The 18,662-nt window shown below is 54.3% G+C and overlaps 2 protein-coding genes across 6 annotated transcripts in view; one reads left to right on the top strand and one right to left on the bottom strand.

The window, feature by feature from the left end:
• Positions 1 to 8,188, top strand: part of Lims2 (LIM zinc finger domain containing 2) — a 35,885-nt gene extending 27,697 nt beyond the window's left edge. For 3 of the 5 annotated variants that reach the window (XM_050135098.1, XM_050135097.1, XM_050135096.1), the window contains exons 5-10: positions 3,397 to 3,546; positions 4,483 to 4,633; positions 5,704 to 5,796; positions 6,550 to 6,598; positions 6,815 to 6,890; positions 7,417 to 8,180. In XM_050135098.1, the coding sequence (XP_049991055.1) occupies positions 3,397 to 3,546; positions 4,483 to 4,633; positions 5,704 to 5,796; positions 6,550 to 6,598; positions 6,815 to 6,890; positions 7,417 to 7,564 (667 nt within the window). In that variant the 3' untranslated portion in view covers positions 7,565 to 8,180. Of the gene's footprint in view, positions 1 to 3,396; positions 3,547 to 4,482; positions 4,634 to 5,703; positions 5,797 to 6,549; positions 6,599 to 6,814; positions 6,891 to 7,416 lie in introns of all 5 variants that reach the window. The other 2 variants (XM_050135100.1, XM_050135101.1) reach the window with 2 other exon arrangements.
• Positions 8,189 to 8,370: 182 nt separating this feature from the next.
• Myo7b (myosin VIIB) overlaps positions 8,371 to 18,662 on the bottom strand; it is a 75,954-nt gene continuing 65,662 nt past the window's right edge. The window contains exons 33-47 of the mRNA XM_050135085.1: positions 18,416 to 18,579; positions 17,332 to 17,513; positions 16,571 to 16,701; positions 16,266 to 16,423; positions 15,656 to 15,809; positions 15,044 to 15,199; positions 13,969 to 14,074; positions 12,486 to 12,599; positions 12,125 to 12,212; positions 11,691 to 11,794; positions 11,067 to 11,252; positions 10,721 to 10,837; positions 9,664 to 9,747; positions 9,423 to 9,542; positions 8,371 to 9,051 (exon numbers count right to left, since the gene is read on the bottom strand). Of these exons, the coding sequence (XP_049991042.1) occupies positions 8,950 to 9,051; positions 9,423 to 9,542; positions 9,664 to 9,747; positions 10,721 to 10,837; positions 11,067 to 11,252; positions 11,691 to 11,794; positions 12,125 to 12,212; positions 12,486 to 12,599; positions 13,969 to 14,074; positions 15,044 to 15,199; positions 15,656 to 15,809; positions 16,266 to 16,423; positions 16,571 to 16,701; positions 17,332 to 17,513; positions 18,416 to 18,579 (1,966 nt within the window). The 3' untranslated portion in view covers positions 8,371 to 8,949. The remainder of the gene's footprint in view (positions 9,052 to 9,422; positions 9,543 to 9,663; positions 9,748 to 10,720; positions 10,838 to 11,066; positions 11,253 to 11,690; positions 11,795 to 12,124; positions 12,213 to 12,485; positions 12,600 to 13,968; positions 14,075 to 15,043; positions 15,200 to 15,655; positions 15,810 to 16,265; positions 16,424 to 16,570; positions 16,702 to 17,331; positions 17,514 to 18,415; positions 18,580 to 18,662) is intronic.

Here is an 18,662-nt window from a genome sequence, read left to right as displayed (position 1 = left end):
GTGTGTGGAATAAATCATGGCCTTTATGTGGAACTCTGCACAGCTGCAGGCGCCTTATAAAGAGGGAGCTGTCTGTGCTGTGGGGCTGCGCTTGGGGCTGCAGCGCAGCCCGGCAGGCCTGCCTTTGGCCTGGGAGGGCTTCGCGCCCGCTGAGCATGGCCAGCAGGAGGGCCACAGTGGCTCCCTGACCATGGCTTGCTCCTTCTGGGGTGGCTCAGAGCTGGGATGGGTTGGGTGTTGCCCGTGAGTCACCAAAGTTCAGCAAGGCTGATATCACTAAAGGAGCAGCCGTACAGCACACTCAAGCCAGCGTTCTTAGTCTCAAAAGATTTAAGATTTTCAGCTGAAATGTTTGAAGTTATAGCTGGGGATAGAGCTCAGCCGACACAGGGTTTGTCCGGTGTGAGTGCGAAAGCCTGGGTTCCATCCTCAAGCTGTGTGGTGGCCCATTCCTCTGCTCCCTGAGCTTGAGAAGCAAAGGCAGGAGGTGAGAAGTTCAAGGTCATCTTTGTTTGGCTAAGCCTTGAGTTTTGAAGCCAGCCCCAGTTACTTGAGATCCTGCCTCAGAAACAAATAAGCAATACATTTACAATTATGTGTGCTTAACATCTGGAGAGACTCTACTGCCCAGTGTTTCTATTGTCGGTTTGTCTTCTCACGCAGCGCTGTGCAGCTGGGAATTTTGCCCCATTTGACAGTTGAGAAAGCCAAAGCTCAGAGAAGGGAAGTCATTCACCCTGTGGCAAACTCCAGCAAGTGGCAGAGCCTGCCTCTATACCCCGGCACACGTCACTACAGAAGTAACGCTTTATGTGTATTTGTTCCTTTCTGTTGGCCTGGTGCATATTGACATGAGAATTCTGTTTTGAGGGGGAGGGTTTAAGACAGGGCTTCTCTGTGTGGCACTGGAACTCACTTTGTAGATCACAGAGACCCACCTTCCTCTGCCTCCCGAGTGGTGCGATTAAAGGCGTGCGCCACCATCGCCTGGCTGCCACCCATCTTTTGTGAGTGTTGTTTTGAGGCAGGGTCTCTCACTGGCCTGTAGCTTGCCAATCAGGCTACAGTGACTGATAGGAAACCCTGGGCTTCCACCCATCTCCTCCCTCTAGCATCGAGGTTATAAATGTATACCACCATGCCCAGCTTTAAAAAGCAATTTATTATGATTATTTATGTGAGTGTCTGTGTGTCATGGCATGTGGTAGAATTCAGAGGACAACTTTTAAGAGTTGGTTCATCTTCTCCCACCATGTAGGTCCTAGGGATGGAACTCGGGTCATTAGGCTTGGTGGCCAGCACCTTTGCCTGCAGAACCATCTCAATGGCCCATGTCCAGCTTTTTAAAGAATGGATTCTTTAAACATTATGCTTGCAAAAACAAGTCTTTCATCAACTGAACTATCTCTCTAGCCCTTGGGTTTGGTGGTTTTGACACACTGTCTCACTGTGTAGACGAGGCCGGCTCAAACTTGCTATCCTTCTGTCTTAGCTTCCTGAACTGCGGTGGAGAGCCACCATATCTTGCTACAGCTTTAAAGCATAATTCTTCCATGTTGATTGGATGCTGTATGGATTCTAAGAAGAAGCTGCCAGATGTAGACTGGAGTCATGGGGAGTAAGACCATCACTGACTGGGCAAAGCACCTGTGTCCTCAGCTGCGGGGTAAATGTCCTGGGTGGGAGGGGCTCCAGGATCACAGAAGTGAAGGCTGTAGCCACAGCTGCTGCCTGTTCTGGGCCAGGCCCCCTGTGCTTGGACACTGGCTCCAGTTTTGGCTCAGGTGTTGTCACAAGATCATGTCCACTGTCCCTCTCTCTCTTTCCCCTCTTGAATAATCACGCCTTCACTCACATGTTCGATACATTGACCACGAGCTACTTCTCAATGATGGGTGGCCACGGTCCAGTGCAGGTACAGTAGGTAGCCTAGCAATAGTACCAGACACCTTGCTTGTGTGTCTAGCGTTATGCCAAGCTCTCAAGGTAGGACCTCAGGGCAAGTAGAGAGTAAAGCTCCGTGACTTGATTCCAAAGGGCACAGAGGTAGCAGGGGAGCCACCTGGATAGGTGGCTCTTGAGTCCGTCTCTGCGACAAGCCTGTGAAACGGGGTAATGATGCGGGCTGGGGAGACGGCTCAATTATGTTATGCAAACATGAGAACTTGAGGTCTGATCCCCGGGGTCCATAGAAAAGCCTGGGGTGGGAGTGTGCGCCTATAGCCCTAGCACTGGAGAGATGGGGGCAGGCAGATCCCTACAGCTCACTGGCTTATTTCGCCAAATTGGTGAGCTCCAGGTTCTATGAGAAGCCCTGCGTGGAAAAAATAAGATGGGGAACAATTGAACACTGACCTGAGATTGACTTCTGACTGCATACACATGTACATATCTGCATGCACAGGTGCATTATCCATGCACACGCGCGTGCACACACACACACACACACACACTAAAAGTGTCAATGGTCAGGTGGCTGTGGAGGCTAGTGACAGATGGAGGATTGCCCCTGTGGATTTTGGATCCTGGGAAGGAGGGCCAGGTCCCAGCAGGATTGTCACTGCAATGACAACTGGGATATGGGGACCAAGGGGCACTGGATGGAGTTTCTGTGCATCTTTGCCTGGGGAGCTGAATCGAAAATTCTTTGCACCCACAATGACGAGGAAACAGAACTTTTGTTGATTTCCTTCTCTGTTAAGACCACAGCTGTTGCTCAGAGCAAGGAGCAGAATCAGAAATGACTGAAGTCCTCACAAAAAAGACTCTGTGATGGCAGAGGCTGGGGTTCAGGAGCCTCCCCGTGACACAGCTTTACTTGTCTCTGGGGACAGAAAGCGCTTGTGAGCACTAGGGCCCCTCTTCATCCGGCAGACTCCAAAGGAAGGGGCGAATGAGCCCTGCATGGATTCGGTCACCCCGCCACACACTGTGGCATTCTAAGACTTACATTCACTGTCGCTTGCGCTAAAAGACATGTGAAAAGTAAAACATCTCAGCAAACGACAGCTAAATGTTCCTTCTGTATTGTACGATGTCCTAGGCCTAGGCTCAGAAAGCCTTGGAGAAGAAGCAAACACAGGCATTCCAGTGTATGTGTACGGTTTCCCGGATTTGGGTGTTGGGGTTCAAACTTGGGTCGTTAGGTTTGGAGACAAGTGCCGTTACCTGCTGTGGTAGCTTACCTGCCCCTGTCTTTTGCAGGGTGGGGGAAGGTATCCCTTTCAGAATCCTTGTGGTAGGAAACCTTTCTCAAACTTGGACTCATTTACTTTGAATTACCCAGCTGCCACTGAGGCCAGGCTCTAGACTTCCTTTTCTGGGTGCTGGCCAGACAGTTCTGGCAAGAGCTACCTCTTGGATTCTTCTCCCTCACACTGCTCTCACCTCCTACAGGCACCTCTGCCGGCCTTGCCACAGCCGCGAGAAGGCCAAGGGCCTGGGAAAATTCATCTGCCAACGGTGTCACCTAGCCATTGACGAACAGCCCCTCATGTTCAAGAATGATCCCTACCACCCGGACCACTTCAGCTGTTCCCACTGTGGGTAGGTGCCCAGTCCTGGTCCTGTGTATGACAAAGGTGATCCTGGCTGTCACAGGATGGGGCTGCTGGGATTCCCACTCAGTACAGAGGTAAACAAGGTAGCCTACGGCACAGGCTGCAGGGTAAAGTTGGGGTGGGGTGGAAAGTCCCTCTCTCTGACCTGTCTGTCCAGGAGCCCTTGTGATTTGAGGGGGGCAGTATAAGGGGCAGCCTCCGGATCTCAGGACTCTGGCTGAGCTGGAACAGAGAGGAAAGAATGGAGTGTGTAAGGTTGGTACTGGTGTTGAAGAGGGGAGAAAGACGAGAGAAAAGCTGACAACCTTCTACGGTTCCTTAGTTTCCCTTCCGTGCTTGCCCTTAGAGGGGAACAAGAAGAAAAAGACCTTTCTCTGTTGGGAGCAGTGAGACCCCAGATCCTGAATTTCTTGTAATCCCCTGATCTGAGTGCCTACAGCTGCTCTGAGCACGAAACCTTCAGGAGTTCCTGATGGCAGGAGAGTGGTTTCTGGTGGGTTTGGCTGGGGCATGGCTATTTCTATATAATCTGCCCCTGAACACAATAAAGCAGGCATTCTTGGGGAATTCAAGGATGACCCGTGTCGCTGTCTCTCTGTCTGTATTTTAACCTCCAGCTCCCTTGCCCGAAGCTCGTGAACTGGGTAATAGCACACGGAGCGCTTGCCCTTAGAAGGGAACAAGAAGAAAAAGACCTTTCTCTAAGAAGCTAGCTGGACAGGACACAGGATCTTTCTGCAGGCCTGGGCGGGGACTCTATGCCCTGGGGCCTGTCTGGGGTGCACACAGGAAGGCTCCAGAAATCAGAACAAGCTGGCTCAGCCAGAGCAAGGGCCTCAGGCACAGTACCCTAGACTGACAGTTGCAGTGGCCCTACAGAAGGTGAGGGCTGCCCCTGAGGTTGCTCTGTGTTGTCTTCTAGGAAGGAGCTGACCTCCGATGCCCGTGAGCTGAAGGGGGAGCTCTACTGTTTGCCTTGCCATGACAAGATGGGCGTCCCCATCTGTGGGGCCTGCCGCCGGCCAATCGAGGGCCGTGTGGTCAACGCATTGGGCAAGCAGTGGCACGTGGAGGTAAGGCTGTGAGGAATCTGTAAGTGGGACACAGATTCGTATTAAGAAACAGCATGGTTAACAGTCTGTCGGAACCTCATCCCAGGCCACGCATGGGCTGATTCCCTGTGAGAACTGTTCTTGAGGGCAGCCTCTCCTTATTCTGGCCATGAGCTCCACGGGAGCCAGGAGACCAGAGCCCATGGACCGTGGTCAGACAGTAACACTCCCCTTACCTCTTACCTAGAGGCAGGAGCAAACATCAGGCACAGTCTGCCCAGAGCAACTTGTGGGGCTGTGGACAACAGGACCTGTTGGGTGCACAGCCCCACACAGATATGGGACTGGTGGGCTCCTGAGTCAGCTCTTGCCCTTTCCCTGAGCGCTGCCACTTTCGTATGGATATGCCTGGAAAGAATGCTTGCTCCTCCAGTGGCCTGGCCATCTCTACATCCATAAGCAGTGCCTGGGTGGTCTACTAGTCCTTGGGTGGCTATGGAATGTGCTGCCCAGTCTCTGGGGGTTTGTGTGTCCTCACAGGCTCAAAAGATAATAGGTGGTTCTTAGACTATCTTGAGCGTGTGTGTGTGTGTGTGTGTGTGTGTGTGTCAGGGTGTGTGTGAGAGACGCAGGAGGCACCTACTAATATCAGGGCAGCGCCACCTATGTGGGCTCATGATCTATTTGCTAAGCAGGATCCCAGTGACAAAGGATATCACTGTGATATATTCAAGGACGAGGAGGAGGGCTGGCAGTGTAGCTGAGATGGTAGGATGTTTGCATTATGCACACAAAGACCCGAGTTCAGTCCTCAGGACTGCGTCAAGGCAGGCCTGGTGGAGCATGCCCGTAATCCTACCACGTGGGAGGCTCAGAAGTTCAATACCATCCTTGACTACACGGTGAGTTTGAAAACGTCCTGGGCTACATGAGATCCTGCCCTGAGCAAAGTAAACACAGAAGGGTCAGCTGGCTCTACAGCGTTCATACTGGTGTCCGTTCTGCCCGTGTGAGCCTCATCCCCTTTCCCTGTCTTCTGGGGTTCCTGGGGGCAGCCCCGATGCTGCCCAGCCTCTCCCTCTTTCCTTTAGCACTTTGTCTGTGCCAAGTGTGAGAAGCCGTTCCTGGGGCACCGGCACTATGAGAAGAAGGGCCTAGCCTACTGTGAGACCCACTATAACCAGGTATGGCCTGGAACGGATACTGACAAGACACAGGGCTAGAGGGTGGTCAGGGGGCCTCAGGACATAGGACTGAAGGGTGGTCAGGGGCCTCAGAATACAGTGCTGGAGAGAGGTAGGGGGCCTCGGGACCCAGGGCTGGAGGGTTGTCAGAGGCCTTAGAACACAGGGCTGGAGGACAGTGAAGAGCCTCAGACATTGAGAGAGCAGGGCTGGGACTGTGTTCCCGTGTCTCCGTGTCCAGAAGTGGGACGTGGGTGACCTGTTGGAGAAGGTCCTGGAAAGGCTACAGGCTCTGCTGTGCCCTGTCTCAGGGGGGACAGTGTGTTCTCACATGCTGAAAAGCACACCAAGGTGCTTCCTAGGGTCTCTGGGCTTGTGGAGTCCCCTCTTATGTGGGTGGGTGTGCTACAGGCACCTGAGAGTCCATTGTATATGCTAGAAGCCAGGCCTGTGTGCTCAGGCCCTGGGCCCGGCTTAGTCTTGAAGCCCATGTGTAAGAGATGTTCACATCGTGGCTTCTTTGGATAGAATACCATTGTGGCCCCAGAGGCTGATGGGATGAGGTCTTACCCTGGCCCTCATCCTTGCTGGAGGACTTCAGTAGGATGTATCAGTGGGGAGCAATGGGAGTTTTGGGGAACAATGTCTCAACCTGTGGCCCTTCCGGGGAGTGCTTCTCGTGGCCTGGGTGTGCTCGGAAAGGACTCGGGTTGTTACCCTGTGGGAAGCACTGATGGCTTGCTTTGTCTACAGCTCTTCGGGGATGTCTGCTACAACTGCAGTCATGTGATTGAGGGTGACGGTAAGGCCTCTGTTGCCCCAAACTCCTCCCTTCCTTGTTTTTTTCCTGGTGGGGTGGTGAGAGGTGAGAGGGGTTGGGAGTTGGGGGAATGGTGGGGGTCGGGGTAGGTGGAGGAGAGGTTGTTCTACAGCTGCAGGTCCATCTGGCTCTGGTTTGCATGGCTGGGCCTGCAGCTGGTTTGGGTGGGGCCTGCTAACCCCACGTCTGGCCTCACAGTGGTGTCAGCCCTCAGCAAAGCCTGGTGTGTGCACTGCTTCTCTTGTTCCACCTGCAACATGAAGCTCACTCTGAAGTGAGTAAGGGAAGGGGGGGGGGGAGCGCTTTGCAGCCCTGACTTTCCTGGAACTCCAGCCACAGGAAAGCCCAGGGCATGTGTGAGGCAGGAGCAGGCCAGGCAGTTGAGGTAGCCCAGGGACCCCAGAGAATGATCAAGGACCCTGAGCTTTGGAGGAGGGCATTCAGGCTCAGGGAAGAATATATGCAAGGCAAGCTGCCAGGTGGCTGCTCTCTCATGAAGCCTACAAGGGTAGGGGGTGACTGGAACTATGAGATGATGTGGGGCTCAAGCTTCCAAGAGCAGCAGAGAGTCATAGAGGGTTCTGGAGAGAAGCCTGCAAGAGGGGAGAGAGACTGCAGGATCTTCTCCTCTTCCCCAGTGCCCTTTGCCAACATCTTATCCTGGAACCTGGTCTGCCGGCTGTTACAGGCTGGGGTGGGCGGGCAGAGGGAGCAGCTGAGGGAGACTTGCTCCTCTGCCTCTGGGCTACTGTCTGGAGTCAGGGTTGGGAGGGCCTAGACTGCTGGGCTTCTGTCTGCAGGAACAAGTTCGTGGAGTTTGACATGAAGCCCGTGTGTAAGAGGTGCTACGAGAGGTTCCCCCTGGAGCTGAAGAAGAGGCTGAAGAAGCTGTCTGACATGACCTCACGCAAGGCCCAGCCCAAGTCTGTGGACGTCAACTCAGTCTAAAGATCCTCGGCCTCCCTTTGCCTGCCTGCAGACCCTTCGTCCTCTCTTCCCTGCCCCAATTCCCGCTGGCCTCCTCCCACTCTGGCTCCATCCCAGGCCCCTCCTCCTCGTATGTCACCTTTTCTGTTCCCAGTCTACCCTGGGCTACATGGTACTCTCTTCTGCGCTGAGACCTGGCGCAGCCTCACAGGCATTTCCTCCTGTGCCCACAACCTCTGGGGATAGGGGCAAACTGGGGCCAGGATCATCTGCCATTTGCTTGGCTCACAGATCCCAGCCTGACACCTGTCCTTTCCACTCTCCTGGGAGAGTTTCAATCTTAGAGAGGTCTTTGGGCTCTGTTGGGAAGCTGTCCCAGCTCCAGGGCCAGCACCATGCAGATGGAGGCTTCCAGGCTCGAGGGGCATCAGTATTTCAGCCACAGTAAGCCCCTGTGCTTACACCGCATCACAAACCCAGCCACTTCTGGGACGAACCAGCTGGAGGCTGAGATTCCCATCACCTTCACTGCTCAGGAGACTCTGCAGAAAGCCTCTTAGCTGCCCACCACCACGGCTGAGGTCCCACTTCCCAGCAGGACACACGGCCCCAGCCAGCTCCGACCTGCAAGTGGTCACATACTTGCACAATGAAGGCTGATTCTCACAGTGGAAAGCACCTGTGTGGTTTGTGGAAGGGCTGGAGGAGGGTGGTGCTGTAGAGCTACTCCTGCTGGGACTGGTCAACACTCAGTGACACCCCCAGGTTCCCAGGTTCGCTGCCACCAAAATTTATAAACAAAACCAGTCAGGACCCCTCAGGCCTAGGTGGCAGTGGCCATGTTGGCTCATTGGTAAGTGTATGGTGATGGCGGGTTATCTCTCAGAGCCTATCAACTGGACAGGTCTCCAAAACCCTCCTTACTGCTGTCGATATGTATTTTCCACCAGGCCAGCCAGGAGCACAGCAGCTATCCTGGTGCAGAGAGCCCAGGAAGCAGGGTCCCCAGGGACACCCTCTCCCCAGACAGAGAACAAGAGAAGAGAGAGAGGCGGCAGAGAGAGGGGAGGGAGGAGGAGAAAGGGCATGCAGTCATTCCTGGAGAGTATGGTTGTTATGCTTTGGGGAAAGCCACAGTGTCCTTTGCTTTTTCTGGATGAGACCCTCAGGTGGGTAGAGAGCTCCCCAGACTGGAGGCTGCCCACCCGGCACCCGCCCTTCCCCTCAGAGACTCACACTCCTTCCTGGTGGGTGAATTTTTATTGTGGATTCAGGGGAGTTACCCATCACCTTCCAGGAGGCTCGAGACCTTCATTGGCCTCTGCAGTGAACACCAGGAGGGGTGGTCTGGTGTGTGGTGAAGGGGATGGAAGCTTGGCATGGAAACTGTGTGCAGATGGGACCCGTCAGGGGTTGGCTGGGGCTGGGACCCTGGAACCCCACTGCTTGTTCACTGTGCTCATAAGCTGCTGGACGTACGAGGTCAGCAGGTCATCCATCTTGTAGCCCTAGACAGGAAAGGGTGGGGTCAGAGGCTGCGGGTGCAGGGAGAGCTCTGGGGCGACGTGGTAGAGCATAAGGAAAGGAGGAACGCAAGCCCCCCCACACTGGGCTTCACTACTGCTTGCTCTAGTGGACCTGAGTCCCACCCTCTCCCCAGAATGGGCTGGCATGGCCCAGAGTTAGCGTAGAGTTCTTGGACACTGCTGCCTGCTAGCCTTCGGAATGCATCTAACCTCCCTGCAGGCCTTGGCTGGCTTAGCCTGCTCCTGGGCAAGCAGTTTCTCATGACAAGCAACTTCCACGTGGAAGGGAGTAATCAGAACACGCCAGCATCTCTGGGTGCCGCACAGGGGTGGGAGGCGGGGCCTGTGCTCACCAGAGAGGTCTCACACAGCAAGCGGCTGCCCTGGCCCAGGCTCCCCAGCGCCATGTGGAAGTAAGTACTGCCACTGCTCCAGCTGGAGATCTTGGTGAAGGAGTAGGTGTTTAGTAGTTCCTGGGGACAGAGAGGCAATTGGCAGGAGGCTAGGCTGCTGGGGAGGGCCAGGCAGGAAAGCAGGCATCCCACCTCAGACTGGAAGATGGCTGTGCTGCCTACACAGCCCCCGAAGCCCTACCTTGGTCTTGGGATGGATGAGTAGCAACCCATGTCTGTTGATGGCAATGAGGAGAATGTCTGGGTAGGAAGGCTCAGAGGTTTGCTGCAGAGGGAGAGACACCATGATCATAGTCAAACCTAGGGGGTCAGAGGACCAGTTTCTATTTGTATGTGTGTTCGTATCTATATAGGGTGGGCATGTGTGCATGTGTGTGTGGTCTGTGCACACATGTGCTTGTATGTGGAAGTCAGAGGTCAGTCTTGGATGTTGTTCCTCAGATGACAACCACCCTTGTTTTCTTAACACATTTTGCATATGTCTGCATATGTCACATGTGTGAACATATTTATCTGTATGTTTGTACATGGCACGTGTGTGATGAACATATTTATCTGTGTATGTCTGCACATGTCACGTGTGTGACTAACATATTTATCTGTGTATGTCTGTACATGGCACGTGTGTGATGAACATATTTGTGTATGTCTGCACATGTCACGTGTGTGACGAACATATTTATCTGTGTATGTCTGCATATGTCACGTGTGTGACGAACATATTTATCTGTGTATGTCTGCACATGCCATGTGTGTGAGCGGAGGTCAGTGGACAGTTGCTGGAATCAATGCCCTCTTTCTACCATGAGGGTCCTAGGGATTGAACTCAGGTCATCAGACCTGGGTGACAAGGGTTTTAACCCACTGAGCCATCTCACTGGCTGTATGTATGTAAGTATATGTGTATGTGAGTATTGTATATATCTGTGTTTGTATGTGTGTCTTTTGAGACAAGGTCTCTCCCAGTCCTGGAGCTCAGCAAACAGGCTAGGTCGGCCGGCCAGTGAATCTCCATCTCCTCAGCACTAGGATTGCTAGCAGGCAACGGCATGGCCTGCTTTGTTGTTGTTGTGTTTCAACACGAGTTCTGAGGATCAAGCTGAGGCTTTTCACCTCCCGGGTGGCCATGTTTTAAATGCTTGCTCGGGCTACAGTCAGACATGCCTGTCATGTGCACTGAGGGGTCAGCGGAAAGGGGCCTGTACGGGGCAAGGGACTGGGCGTGGCTTAACACCTACCTTCACCTCAAAGAAGGCGGACCCAAAGGTAGGCCAGCGGCAGATCCTCTTCAGGAACTCCACCTTGGCCTCTGCCACTGTCTTGTTTTTGTGTTTGTCACATTCCAGAAGGAGGTTCTGATGGAAAAGAAGGCCAGTGAGGACCTGGGCAGGCTGCCCTGCCCTCCATACAGGGCATGGACACCCAGGGGCTCTGAGACTCGGGTCAGAGCCACGCCCACCTATCTGGAAGTCAGTGTGGGGGAGGGCCTCAGAAGTACTAAGGATAGGGCAGAGAAGGCCAGATGCAGGCAGCCCATGCCCCAAGCCAACCAGCCTGCCCATCCACTCGGATCCCGTTAAAGACCTTTTTCCATTCCTCTGAGGACATCAGGCGTGTGAGGTTCTGAGGCACCAGTTCTTTCAGGATCTTTGAGACACTAGCCAGCTGAGACCGGTCACTGCCGAACTGGACTCTATAGATGAGGCCCGCTAGGTGGATGGCGTCTTCCCTGGAGCACTTGTGAAACCCTCGCAGGTACTTGGGTAGCTCCTAAGTGGCAGACATGCTAGGCCTTAGATTACAGGAGGCTGGAGTGGGGATCTTAACCTCCACATTCACTGAGCAGGCAAAGACTGAAGGCCTCGAGGAAGAGATTCTGGCCAGCGGAGAGACCTAAATGAAGGCTCCCTGGCATTGTGTTGGGGTGGACTTGGTGTCCACCTGATGTCATCTCTCCAAGCTGCAAGCAGGCACGTCAAGTTCAGCCTTCTGTGATCTCTTCCTCCCCGGCTTACACTGTAGACCTTGTCCCTAGTACTGCTATGCTCTGTTGTCCCCAGAACCCTCAGGAGCTTGGCCTGCTCGCTTCATTGCAAGTGCCTGGGGCAAGGGAGTCCCACTCTGACCCCTCCTCTCCCAGTCTCAGGACAGGTTTGGGATAGGATGGCAATGGCTCCTGTGACTCCAAGGGGACCGCCTGATGGGTACCTGGTGGTAGTGGAGAATGGTGTCTGCATTCACGTCCTTCCCTGGGGTCACATTGAGCCACAGTTTCCGCATGAAAAACACCTGGTAGGGAAGTGTGGAAGCCCCTAGAAGAGGGGCGTCAGTCGGCACCAAGCCTATTCCAGTAGGCGCCAAAGACTCAATCCTGAAGAAAACACTCCCAGCTGTCACGTGACTCCTGCTGCTTTGGAAAGTCTGTGTCCCTCCTCCTCCCTGGCTCCCGATTCATCTTCATCAAGTAGTGTAGGAGCTGCCTCCAGAAATGTCCCTGGACACCCTGCCACCCCTACACCCCTGCAGGAAGTTAACCGGTTGCATGTCTAGGGGACATGGGGGTGAGTGAAACTAGATGGAAGGGTCTAGAACCTCACCAGCCATTCAGCAAGCAGCCGCCCCTCCACAGAGATGCCCCTCACCTTCTTTCTGGGGCCTGTTCTTCTTCACCCAGTCAGAAACCTGCCTCAGGCTGTCAAAAAAGAAGTCTCCTTCCTTCAGACTGATGACCTTAGGGAAGAGGCAGAGGCAGGTATGATAGCTTCCCGGAGATCCGGTGGCGCTGGATCCAGGTTTTGGCTGGGTGGGTGGGGGCTCCCTGGGGTTGGCCAGCAGAGGGTGTGACTTGAAGGCTCTACTGCCCTTCATCCCAATAGCCAACCGGCTGTGCACAGCAGGACGTGCCTAGCACAGTGTTCTGGGCAGGCTGAGGTCTGCTGGTCCCGGGAGGCCTCCTCAGGCGAGAGGATTTTGCTCTGCTCCTTGGCCTAGCAAGTTGCTCACCTTGTCTGTGATCTTGATGAAGAGACTGCAGCCATCCCAGGAGGCCAGCTGCAGCCTTGTGGCGATGCTCTCACAGAGGTCTCGCACCCGGCTACTGCTGCCCACCTCCATTGTCTGCACAGAGAGAGAGCAGGTGAGGCCCAGGTCCCGGCTTCAGCAAGAAGACTTCTTAAGCCTCTGTTCTGGGATATGTACTCCTCTACATGTGCATATGCACTCTGTGTGTGTGTGTGTGTGCTAAATCCATGTTCATGTGGGTATGTGCACATGTGGGCGCATGTCTGTGAAGGCCAGGAGTGAACCTCAAGTGTGTCTGTCCGTCCGTCCTTCCTTCCTTCCTTCCTTCCTTCCTTCCTTCCTTCCTTCCTTCCTTCCTTCCTTCCTTCCTTCTTTCCGAGACAGAGTTTCTCTGTGTAGCCCAGCTATCCTAGAACTCACTTTGTAGACCCAGGCTAGCCTTGCACTTGGATTCTCCTGCCTCTGTCTCCCACATGTACCACCACACCTTTAAAGACTCTCAAGTCACTCAAGTGTCTTTCTTAATTGCTTTCCCCACCTTTTTTTTTAAAGGCAGGGTCTCTCATTGGATATGGAATTCATCCATTTGGCTAGGGTGACTGGCCAATAAACTCCAGGAGTCTCTAACTCTCCAGAGCCATAAAGCCCAGCTTTTACTTAAGTTCTGGGGATCTGAACTAGAATCCCCCTGTTTGTGTGACAAGAATTTTAATGACTGAACAAGCCATCATCCTGCACCCACTTTTGTCATCTATAAGCCTTGGGCTGGCCGTGTTCTGTTTGGAAAAGGACAGGCCTCAGAAAGCCATCCACATATCACACTGCTTGATCACAACTCCTTCTGTCCTGGGTCCAGGCTAGACTCAGGAGGTCTGGCCCTTTGAACCTGCATTACAACTCTGTAGCCATACTGTGGGAGCTTTCATTACAAGGACTTAACTGTACCCAAGCCACAGGGGCTCATGTAGCACAGGGTAGAGTGTGAGGATGGCCTTGGTCACATTCTACTTTGATGTTTCTTTACTACAGCTGGGGCCCAGTGGTCACCTATCACCTACCTGTCCCTTCAGCTTTCTCAAGCCTTCAGGGCAGGTTCTGGACCAAAAGCCCGTGACTATTGCTCACCACAGATGCCTCCAGGGGCCCGCAAGCTCCAGGAGTCTGCCTTGCTGCCAGTCCTCTGGCCTCTTTCTTTCCTCCTTGACCTGGAATCTTAACTCATACCTTTGGAATAGTTCCCTCGTCTAATCTCACTGGTAGTTGTGGCTTCTTAGCTCAGTGCACTGCTCCCCATGCTGGCTTGGAGTGTGGAAGCAGGCATGATATGACCCAGACAGGGGTAGGAGCAGTGGGGGTGAGAGAGTCCATTTGGAACCCAGAATATGGATCTATTTACATGAGCAAGCTGTGTCCTGAAACCTTCTGCAGCCCGAGACTCGCTATCGACACCAGGCTGGGCACTTACCTTATTTGTGTCATTGGGGAGGTACACCTCATGGCGTAGTTTGGAGACATTCTGCTCAGCAGCCTTCACCTCTACGTGATGTGGGGGCTGCTTTCGAGGTCCCATCCTGAGGAGGACAGAGGGTGCCATCACGCCACTCCTTTTATTCCCGTACCCATCCCAACTGCCAACCTCAATTGAGGCATTTAGCCTGGTGCTGAAAACAAGAACTCTCAATGACCAGTGCAGGGACACAGATGGGTTCCTGCTTCTCACCCTTCCTAGGGTTTGTCTCTGCCCGGTGAGCTCTGCATGCGACCTTGGGATAAAGAGGAGCCCAGTCCCACCTACCTTCAAGAAGGCCGGGGACACATGGGCCTCCTAGCAATACCAGAGACCGCTGGCTATGGCACTATGAATAGGAGTGATCCTGTGTTCACAGGTCAAGTGTGGGGACTCCAGCATGGCCCTTCAAGGGGTGCCATTTCGTCTACAACTGCATTTATGTGTGACCACTCACGCTCTCAACCCACAGTCGCCATGGTCAAGGCCAAGATAGAGAAGGCAGGAGACTACGAGGGGTAGGGAAAACATGGACATGCTGGGCTCATGTTTGAATAAAGCATGGGCCAAGAAAGGTTGAGTCTGTCTCCAAGGCATATCCATGGCGAGAGGAAGAGAGTAACCTTTATGGAGCACCTACTAAGAACCTGTATAACATACCAAACTCACAGCTCCTCTAGGGTTAATGGGGACTGACAGAGCTCCCAAGGAAGACCCTCTTGGCGACAGTAGAGAGGAAGGAGATGGTACCGGGGTTAAGGGAGGCAGGCCTCTGACCTCAGCCACCCTGGGCTGATGGGCCACCAGTTGACTCTTCTAATTTTGAGTGGGCAGATGTGGGAAAGGGGAGCCATGGGTAAGATGGCTATTGATTTTGATAGATGCATCTCTGACCACCTAGGCCTCCCTGGGACCCTCCTGGGCCTTCTGTCTTTTCCTCTGCCTGGTCCCACGAGGTCACACAGAGCCAGGTCTCTCTATATCCCCCTGAGGCCCAGGGTTGGTGCTCTAGGGTGTGAGGCAGCAGGCTTACCTCAGAACCCTGTGGAGCCTGCGACTGCAGTCAGGAGCCAGAGGTTTCTTCTTCCGGGAGTCTATGAACTTCTGAGCATGAGGTAGCAGCGTTTTACCTGGCGGGAAGAGGCCTGTGCAGAGCCATAGCAGCTGCCAGGCTCGCTCTTCACTGTACCTGTGGGGAAGCTCCCGTCAGAGGCAGGGCTCTGGACTGAGCCCAGCCAACAAGACACTTCTAAAGCAGAGATGGATCATTTGGGTCTGTGGGTTTGGGAGCTTGGATGGGAAGCGGGGAGAGGGACACAGCACACGCCGAGGCTACATTAGCCAGGCTACAGTCCAGCTGCCCAGTGCAATAGGGCATTTTCATGTCCTGATGACATGCTACTGTCCATTTCATGGAAATGGGTTCAGGGAGGTCACAGCCTGCCCGGGTCACATTGAAGCAGGATGGCAGTGGGGAGGGTGTAGGGCATGGGGCAGGACTGCCCGTCCTCCGACAGCCATCCTGGGACACTAGCAGACCACACAGGGCCCCGTGCTTCCTGTGCTGCTTTGGCTGCTGGGTGTGGATCCAGACATATGTGTGGCTGTTTGCCCCTAGCAGAGGCCGGGCTACACCTTGGCAGACCTGACTGAGTTGTGGGTCAGTTGCTTCAGGATCTGGCAGTAGAGCTCATCCTGAAGGGCCGGCTCCTGCAGGGCTAAGGAGAACATCTGGTCTGTGAGCTCCAGGCTGTTCCATGACTGCCGGGAAGGGTAGTCTCCTGTGTACTTGAGAATGGGTGTGACCGTGAAGGAGAACAGTACCCAGGTAGCCTCAGGCTGGACCTCCACCAGAACCTTAACCATGGCTCAGTGCTGCCCCGGGGCCCAGGCTGAACCCTGAACCAAGCCCCTCGCTGACCCCGTGAACCATACACATACTGACCCCTGAACTAAATCCCAAATTGACCTCTGGACCAATGTCCACTCTAAATCCTGATCCAGGCTCACACTGACACCCTGCTCCAAGCCCCTCACTGGCCCTTGACCCAGGCTCATGCTGGACCCTAAACTGGGCTCCACCTCATGTGGACATTTTCTCCAGGCCCTTTACTGAGCCTCAGATATCCTTGCAGGAAGCAGAGTATTGACTCTGCAAGGTGCTTTCTCACAGGTAGCTGTGAGCCTGGCACGGGCCCCAGGTGGGTAAGCCCGCAGGCTTGCCTGCAGCTAGGGTAGGCTGGTGGGAAGGATATCAAGGAAGATCTGACAGGCGGGATCCCGAAGTTTGGCTTTGTCGTGGACACATTTGAGCAGTGGCTGGCGCAGCGGCTCTGGGGAGTAGGCCCACAGGTGGCCTCGGTTGCGGGCCATAGGCATGGTGGACCTGCTGATGGTTTCCTTGTCTGGGGCCCTGCCAGAGACAGAATTATTGTGAGGGCCTGTGCCAAGGCTTTCTCTTCCCATCTGGCCTTTCACAGAGGCTGCTGCCTTCCCCTCCTGGTACCCACGGCTGACCAGCCACCCCATTCTGGCGGTTCTTAGCGGGGAAAGGGGGCACCTGAAGAACTGGTAGGAAAACTCCTCCAGGGTGTAGGGTGACTCCGTGGACTGCTCCTCCAGTAGTGGTTCTGCAGCCCGCACCTCCTGGGCAGCCAGCTTCCGCTTCTCTGGTGACATGGCCAGCAAATTCTGCGGGGGCAGCCTCGTGGTTACCCAGGGGCCATTGCTCGCCAGGTTCTTCCCTCAGGCTTCTCCTGAGTTAGCTGCCTCAGTGAGTTGGCAGAGGCCAGAACACGGCGGCAACAGGCCTTCGCCGACTCTGTTCCTTTTCTTTAGCTAGATTAGCATCTATAGCTGTGGAGACTGTCCCACCCTGTTCTCAGGGTGACTACTATGGGTCTCACAAGGCTAGGACATCTCTGCTCCGGGATTTAGGAGCTGCTGTGGATGGCAACCTTGAGCTACAGGCCTGCCTCTGATTTTCCAAAGGACAGCTCTTGGGGCTGGCTGGCACACATGGGTACTCTTGAGGTGGGTGATAATGTGGAACCCTGGGACGAGGAAGGTTGAGTTTGTTCCCAAGACATTTCCATGGTGAGTGAGGGGAAGAGAACGACCTTCACCAACTCCTACTAAGTGCCTGCATAAGCATGTCAGCTTCACCATCACTCTGGGGTTAATGGGGATGGGCAGAGCTGTTCTAAAGCCCATGTGGCCCTTCTGGACCCCTAAAGGAAGATGGTGAGTGAGGTCCCAGGCTAAGCATCCCAGCACCCTGCTCACAGTGGCCCATCTAATCAGAGACTGCATGTGACATACCAGCAGCTGGGCTGAGGGCTTGGTGAGCGAGGGGATGATGTAGAGGCAGGCCATGGGCACCAGCCCTGTCTTGCCTGTTCTGTCATTCTGCCCTGGGATCCAGTTCTCCGAGGCCGACGGTCCCTGTTTCTTGGTCAGGATCAACAAGTCCCCTTTCTTGAATGGCAGAAGGGTAGCGTCATCTGTAGATCCCCGCCATATAGAGAGATAAGAATGTCACATTTGCTGAGGGCTCTTCCAAGTCCCCAGAACACACTGGCATTTCATAGACGGTATCCCTTGGCATATGGAGAAACTGAGGCACAGAACCACGGGTCCAAGGCCACTCTGAGAGGATGGTGCAGAAATGTCTGTCACCTGACTGCCCTGGGTGGGTAAGGCATGGGAATTCCCACTGCAACCTCAGCCTCATAGACTGCTGGGGCCTGGTTAGTAGCCAGCCTGGTTAGTACCTGGGCAGGAGGGAGCGTGCACAGCTGGGGTTCACATGTCTGGCCAGAGTGCTTTATGACCTGACCTCTGAGCCTGTGTGCAGATCTGTAGGCCTCTGATGATATTTCCTAGGTGGCCGTGAGTGAGGACTAACAGGGTTTTCAGGACAGCCCTCTCTGGCCTGACGCTCCTCACAGAGTTTAAGGCTCCCATGGAGCCTTTTCATCTGGCTTTCGATCAGTTTGCCTGCAAATGTAATCAGTGTCTATGGCTGAGGTCTGGAGCCTGACGCTGGTCTATAGGTTCCAGCCCAGCTCTTGTTGGAGTAAGGGCTTTCAGGGTAGCTGCGTGGTGCTGGGTGAATTATCCCCTCTCTAGGCCTTTGGTCTGGTGTCTGTAGAATGGGATAATGGGATGGTTGTGGGGATGGTGTGTAAGTCCCTCCAGGGATGAGTTAACTTTGCTAATAACTGGAAGCATTGATGGCCTTGGGATATATGTGTAAGATGTCTTCCTTTACCCCCTTCAGATGGAGACCTTGCTGACCCCAGAATATGGATGCTTGCATCTCTAAGCCCTGCTTTGGGTCTTGTGGATATGAAAAAGCCACCCTTACCATGAGCTGCTACCCCGTTCCTTTCCCAGTGGGCACCTGTGGCCTTTCTGTCCTGCAGGGCCATGGCGAACACAGACCTCTCCTTCAAGCCTCCCAGGAACAAGGCCACTAACTCTGCAATGGCCACGCTGCTGGGGGAGACGAACTCATACTCTTCATGCAGTGTGGACAGGAGCAGTCTCTGGCCGCCTGGGGCCTCCCTGAGGGCACAAAGCAAGCAGTGTGACCTGGAGTCTGCCCTACTCTCTCTTGATTCAGCCCCCAAGCCGCCTTCGAGAAGGTC

Source organism: Alexandromys fortis, unplaced genomic scaffold (assembly GCF_014885135.2).
Source record: "Alexandromys fortis isolate MF-2015 unplaced genomic scaffold, M_Fortis_MF-2015_v1.1 scaffold_25, whole genome shotgun sequence".
NCBI classification, from domain to species: domain Eukaryota; kingdom Metazoa; phylum Chordata; class Mammalia; order Rodentia; family Cricetidae; genus Alexandromys; species Alexandromys fortis.
The sequence above is the reverse complement of the archived record's forward strand: the minus strand, read 5'-3'. Positions and strand labels throughout refer to the sequence as shown.